The sequence below is a fragment of the Oenanthe melanoleuca genome, chromosome 2 (genome assembly GCF_029582105.1).
Source record: "Oenanthe melanoleuca isolate GR-GAL-2019-014 chromosome 2, OMel1.0, whole genome shotgun sequence".
NCBI classification, from domain to species: domain Eukaryota; kingdom Metazoa; phylum Chordata; class Aves; order Passeriformes; family Muscicapidae; genus Oenanthe; species Oenanthe melanoleuca.
In genome coordinates, this window is record NC_079335.1 from 137,361,714 (window position 1) to 137,368,809 (window position 7,096).

A 7,096-nucleotide genomic window follows, 5' to 3' on the forward strand; every position below is an offset into this window, starting at 1 on the left:
TGGTAAAAGTGCAAGAGTGCAAATGTGAGATGTGCATTGCAAAAGCATTAGGCTGTCAGAGGTTTGTGTTTCCAGAGCTTGGTGGATGTACTGTGAAATCAAATAGTGTAAATGATATGCTCACTTTTTAGTTTGAAATCACGTTTTGGAGGGCTTTATCTATAATACCTATTTTATGAAAAATGTCACCTTTGTTTTTGTAAAACAAATAAATACAAATAGATTTCCATAGGGGTTTTTGCATCTTTTTATTAAGGCTGAAGTTTTTATAGTAGTTTAGAAAAATATCTTGACAAAAATAAATTAATCTGTTTATAGTCCTAAATGAAAACAATGTGATTTTTTCTTCCTTTAATTTTTACATCTTGGCATGATTGTAGATCCTTGAAGTATTTGATGGCAGTTGGCTTTGCTAATGTGTTACTCTTCTCTTGAAAGAGTAGTTTTCAATTCTTTGGAGTATCTCTCTGGAATGTGCATGGATCTCTTGCCAAATGCAGTGGTCATTTGACTGTTAAAAAAAAAAAGGTTATTAGCAATTGTCTGTTAACTGGTTTGTATAAATTATGTCCAGTATTATGGCAAGCAAAATGTGAGTTGGGAACAAGCATATAATTACTTAAAAGAAATTAAACAAAAATTTAATACTAATTTTAGGAAGTTTGTCTAAAGTGCAAATATTCTTTGGTGTATATAATAACCATTTCTTTTCCACCAACACAAACATGGGTAATCCTGACCCATGTGACGTAAAGTTTTTTCCTAAAAGGACACAGACTGTCATGGGGTTTTGGTGCTGGATTAAAACTGTTTTTTTAAAAGCCTGTCATGATACATTGGCCTTGACATGAGTATGGACCAAAAGATTTTCAGTGGGTGAAAATCCATAATGCATGGAAGTGGGGCACAGTTTCACAGGTATGTACAGCTTTGATCAGCAGTGTGAATTCTTGCATAAGAATCTGCTTTTTATCTTTAGACTTCCTTAAATTAAGTTGGAAAGAAACAGCCTACTTACCTTGGCCACAAATTCATCCATTTTTTTGAAGCAGTCTTTCACTACAGACTCATGGCTGATGTTACGCCTGGACTTCAGCTGTTATTTTAAGGAAAAGAAACTGTTAGCTTGAACGATGAGTAGTAAATAAAAGTTCAAACAGTGCCCTCTGATGGACATGGTCATCGACTGAGAGCACTAAGAGCAGCACACACTGTGTCTGCAGAGAGATCAGGAAATGAATACATCAGTGTTCAGGGCAAGGCAAGGGTCTGTGGATCTTTTTGTTTTGTGACAACACTGGTCTTGTCAGTGTGAGCTGTCTGAAGGAAGCAGATTTCAGATTTGGTGATCATTGACATTCAGTGTTACAGATGTGATTGTGTTTGATCAGTAACACAAAATAATTATTGATGTGTATGTGTGTGTATAATGTATTGGGCAGTAGTTATTGTCCATAGCTGTACACACTTGGTCCTGGTCAGGAGCAGCAGTGTGGGGCTGGAGGTCAGTGCTCAGTGCTCAGGCCAGTGTCCAGCCGTGGACATGGGCAGGGTCTATGCCCAGTGTGCCTTTGTGTGCCCAGTTTTGCTCTCCTGCAGGTTTGTTGGCAAATCTGGTGCCTGGCACAGGCATTGGGTGCAAGGGAAGCTGCAAGTAAATCTGAGGCTTTGTCCTCTGTAAATAGTTCTTGAGCTGAGCCCAACTGAGTTAACTATTTGTGCATATATGTTTAAGTAGTTTGCTCAGCTGAAATAGGCTGAATGCTGACCTAAGATTTTTTGTCTACAACTTGCATGTCAACTTGTCAGCTTGTCTTGACAGAAGTCATAAGTACTTGAATAAAAACACATGAAACTGATATTTATTTAAAATAGTAAGTACTCCTGTTTAGAACTAGTGCAGTGTTTAAGGAGAAGAAAGTCACCTTTAGGCATCATGTCTTTAAATAAGACCATAAATAAAATGTGTGAATTTAAAATTTCTTGTATCATACAGGTCAGTAAACAAATTGAAAGATGCCTGCCATTAATTTCAAACATATGATTTAGGTATCCTAATTTGAAAATGTAGTCTTTTAAGTTTTCTATTACATTTTCAGCATACATATTATCAGTTTTGTTCACCATAAATACCTGACTTGAATATCATGCAACATAAATTAATAAATTGTACTTACACATGTCTTGAGCTGAGCATGAGCCTCATACATTCCTCTCAGAAAAATGTTCTTGTCTTGAAAAGGAGTGTCTGCTCTCTTGAAAAACTCAGCAATTTCATGCACTATATGAACAATGGCTGCATTATCATATTTAACCTGTGATAACAAAAAAAAATGGTTTCTGAAGTCTGCATTTAAATATGAGTTGATTTTTCAAGTACTTGAGTCCAATTATTATAAGTTCTTAAACAATTTTTGCCACTTTCTTGTGCTTTTCTAAATTTTTCAGTACAAAAATTCCAGCTAATAATATGCATTGAAAACATGGCATTTATTTGGAAATCAGGAATTTTATGTTCAACTTCTAGTTACAATTCATAAGTTTCTTCAATTCAATTTGCTTTAATTGAATATGAGGGGCCCTATTTTGGAAAATGAGTATATCTTGCATTTTTGGGTTGCATTTATATACTTCAAAATTTATAATGCATAAGCAATAGTCAATAAAAGGCCAAGAGGCAGAAGCAGATCTTTTGAATTCAGGCCCAAGACATCAGACTGTGCAGGGCTTTCCTCCCAAGCACAGTCCCTGTCTGATGAAGGGCAGTTCCCTCTACCTCAGAGAAGATGACATACAGGAGAGGCCAGTATTGCCATCCTTCCCTTTTGGTGCCAGGGTGCATTTTGGAAGATCCATTGAAGAGATGAAGTGGAAACAGGTAGAATGAATTGCTGGGATGCAGTACCACATCCTTAACCAGCACCTTATTTTGTGGCATTGCAGGTCTGGACAGAAAGTGAGCTGTGCACATGAAGTGATGCATGTGCTGAGTAGTACATGGAATTACCCCTGCACTGCCTTCATGGGATCTGCTTCTGGCTGAAACTGAGGCCAGCATGCTGTTCTGTTGTTTCCAGGCTACCAGACTGATCCCAACTAATTTTCTCCCTTTTAACAGCATGACTAACAAGAAAAATCTAACCCTTTTCTTGTAAAAGTGGCATCATTACTTAAATAGTAGGAAAAAGAAGAAAGCAGTGATTTCCATAAATAACCTCTCCAGGAAATAATTTAGACTTAAAAGTCAACAGTCAGAGTTATCATTTAAGCCTGTACTGTAATGTGGCACAATTCTAGAGTGGAAGTCCCATGACAAGATGCATAGGCTGTGTGAGGTAGAGCTGCTACAGTGAGATAATGTCAAGTACATGTATTTTTCTACTTACTGCTTTCAGCATCTGCTCAGGGGAACACAAGTCTTCATTGCTCACTTCCTCACACTCCAAGGAAAAGCCTCTTTTGTTCTTAAAGAAAACATAATATAGAAACTATAAGCATGTGCTAAACCAGGTTTATTATCTAAAAAATTCATAGAAGTGACTTCTCACTTGGTTTCTTAACAATGAAGAGTAAAAGTGATGACACTGACATTATATCTCATGAGTCTGAAGAATGAATGAAGTCATTTGCCTCCCAAGCCTGTCTGAAATGGGAAGAATAGCTGCTTGTTTCAACTTTGTTCAAATTTTCCAGGGATGTCAATATGTACAGAGGAACTGCTGAGGAACTCAACAGTTTAGGAAAGAGCAGGCCACAAGAGAAGCCAAAGTGGGAAACTTTCCATATAGCTGATTTCAAAAACACTCCAGAGAGTATTTGTACCAAAAACTTTGTGACTGTAGATGTCTTTTTGTTTCAGTGGGATTACATAATGGTAAAAGTTCATTATGGTGTTGCAGTTTCAGCTGATGCCAATTAGAAGGACTTCCAGATTACTTTTTGTTCTTCTTGGGAAGGCACACAAATGTCATATATTCAACAGGATGAATGCAAACTAAAAAATATAAATTTAGGATTCTTGGGTTTGGAGAGAAGGAACATCTGACTCATAACTTTTTAATTATGTGAGGGGGAAAAAATCGTAATCTGGCAGTTACACATTTGAGAATTCCTTACACCTAAACTGGAGAAGGATGGAGAATGACATCTATAGATGTGGCAGTGTTTTACACTTTGACTCACCAGTTGCTCAATCTCCTGTAAAAGCTCACCCCAGGGCACACTCTGGAAGCACTGGTGGCTGCTGTGCTGGGGATCACCAAGGGATGCAGCAATGAGGCAGCCAGTTAGGAGGAAGAAGCAGCTCCCAGGGCAATACATTGCCAAATTCTGGAATTTGGAGAAGAAGACAGGAGGATTAATAAAATCAGGAAGGTTTTACAGTTTTAAGTCACACAAGTGTAGGTGATTGTTAGCTCCTGCTTATTCACTATGCTCTGCATTTACAGATGCTCTGTGACTGACCTAACAAGTTTAGATCTTATGGTGGAACATTTGAAAGTTAAATATATTTATCAAATGAATAAATAGAAAAACTGTGTGGGAAATAGAAAAGGTAGAAAACTCTCAAAAGCTGTGTGAAAGCAAATCTCAGAATGGAAGAATGCAGGAATGCTGAGGTTGCAAGGACGAGGAACAACAGGGCTGTGAGCTGTGTGGAGAGAGGCCTTGGGAAAATGTTAAGCTAGATAGTAGAAATATGTTAGTTTAATAGTGAACCTTTATCCATTGTTTTTAAGCTACTACAAGCAAGCATTGTCTAAAGTAAGATGTACGTGCAGCTTTATTAATTGGCCTGAGCAAATGCTTATCAGCTTAAATTTAACATTATGCTATTGGCTAGAAAGTTGTTAAAAGACTTTGTAACAAAGAGAATTTCGTCTGCTGTGCTAGCAGCTGAAGCTGTTTCCATCTCATGTGCTTGGCTCTGTAAAATGAGACTGGTAATTATGATGGAATAAAAACTTCAAGACAGCTGCTCCAGCATTCTCATCCCGTTATTTGTGTATATATATGTATATATAAGAAAAAATTACAGATCAAATAGTAATGGTGCCTTGTTTCATTTTATGAAGCACCTCTATCTATCTGTCAGCCTGTTGGAATACCCTTAATAAATCATATTATTATAATATGAGGAAACCCTTTTTAAAGTACTATATATAAACATTATCTATATTTGTTTATAATTATATATATGTTATATATAATTAAATTTATATAATATGTGAAGAGTCACATGTGTGGGTTTTTTCTTTAAATCAATTTCTATTTCCCTGAAATATTTTTTTCATAAATTCATGCAGTATCTAGAAAACTGACATTATTTGCAGTAATAAATTCTACTAAGTATAAACTATTTCCTACTAATCAACAAATTAAAAATTAGTTTCTCCAGTTTTCCAGCAGTTTTCTATAATTCCTGTAACTTTGCCACTTGAAACTCAGAGCATGATTTAGAGCAGTTTCTTCTAAATATAAGGTTGCATTTTAATTGGACTTTTTTTTCATAAATTCATTTTGCTTTGCAGTAGTAAAGTAAAAAGGAAGAAATTAAATTAATAAACAAAACTCATCTAGAAAAAGCAGCAATAAAATCAAAATGGCCTACCTTGTGGATAATACTCAGCTCCTGGTGCACTTCTGTAGGGCTCCTGGGGTACCATTCTTTCAGGTGAGTCCCTTTTAAATAGTCTTCTTCCACTTCTATTAATTTCTGACCACCTACTCTCAGTAGATGATGCAGAGTGAAACTACCTTCTTTCAGCATTCCATCCTTTCAGGTGTGTTAATTTCCAGGCAAGGGATGTTCCAGGCTGTATGTGGGTGGCACGTTTTGGAGGTTCTATTTATACAGAAAAAACCCTAGAGTCTGCAGAACAAAATGTTAATTTTTATGTTACTTTATTTTACAACAACTTTATTGTTAACAGTTTGTAAATATTCACATGTGGGTGATAAATTACAGAGCACACTGTTCTTTTATATGAATTGTATTGTCTTCTGTATTCACAATATGAATGTAGAACTTCATATAACTTACTCAATGTGGCTTATACTGGTAGTAATTGAACAGTAAAAAAGTTTAACTGTACTCCTTCTGTGTGAACTTCTTAGTTTATAGTTCTATAACTATTATATTTACTTTTGAGTGTAAATTTACTTTACTTTTGCGCTCATATGCAAACACATATTATGTGTCACATGTGTGTATATATAGACATTAATTCCAGAAGTTGTACCAAGTGCTATGAAGTAATCTGCAGAAGTTTTTATTTTATTGTAGGTTGGAGGTACTGAAGAGAATTAACTTCAAAGAGGACTAATCCCTAGAAAATTAGAAAATGTAGTAGTAGTAATAGTCTAGTAGTAGTAGCAGTATTAGTAGGAGGAGGAGGAAGAAGAAGAAGAAGAAGAAGAAGAAGAAGAAGAAGAACAACAACAACAACAACAACAACAACAACAACAACAACAACAACAACAACAACAACAACAGCAATAAAATTTCATTGCATTTTCTCCCTGGGGGTTTTTAAATCCCACTAACACTCAAAGCAGGTCTAGCATCCAACTGTATTGTTCTTGTTATTTCATACCTGTCTGAGCTCCTTCATCTTACTGCCTGAAGTTTCTCTGTGATAATTTGGCCAAGTGTTAAGCACTGTATCACATACTGACAGAAAGGGGACCAGGTTTTTGAAGCTCTTTCTGGATGGATTTGCTTGTAATTTTAGAAGTCCTCAGACACCTAACATACACCTTCTGGAAATCACATAAAGATCATATTTGTAACTTTCCTCTGTAATATTTTGTCAGTTTGTCCCTTTACAGAGTGTCTGCCCATCTTTAATATTTTACTGTAACACTGGTAGTGGATGTCAGTTCTCCATGTGCCATTCATGAACCATCAGGTACTGAAATGAACCTCACAGCTGGAATTAAGGGCAACTTCTGCCACTTGTCTGAGAACTAGATGTGTGTGGTAAAAGAGGCCTCATTTTATCATGTCTTGGAGATCTCTCATCAACATCTTTTGAGCAGTAGATTCTGGACACAGGACTTGAATATTCACCATGAGACCCCTGCAGCCACCAGG

At 36.2% G+C, this 7,096-nt stretch overlaps 1 protein-coding gene across 1 annotated transcript; it reads right to left on the bottom strand.

Moving 5' to 3' along the window:
* Positions 1-226: 226 nt before the first annotated feature.
* On the bottom strand, positions 227-5,824 carry LOC130249814 (uncharacterized). Its single transcript, XM_056484897.1, has 6 exons — positions 5,612-5,824; positions 4,183-4,329; positions 3,387-3,464; positions 2,178-2,315; positions 1,019-1,096; positions 227-511 (listed from the first exon to the last, which is right to left on the bottom strand). The coding sequence occupies exons 1-6, from the start codon at positions 5,768-5,770 to the stop codon at positions 413-415; spliced, it is 699 nt and encodes a 232-aa protein (XP_056340872.1). The 5' UTR covers positions 5,771-5,824; the 3' UTR covers positions 227-412.
* Positions 5,825-7,096: the final 1,272 nt, after the last annotated feature.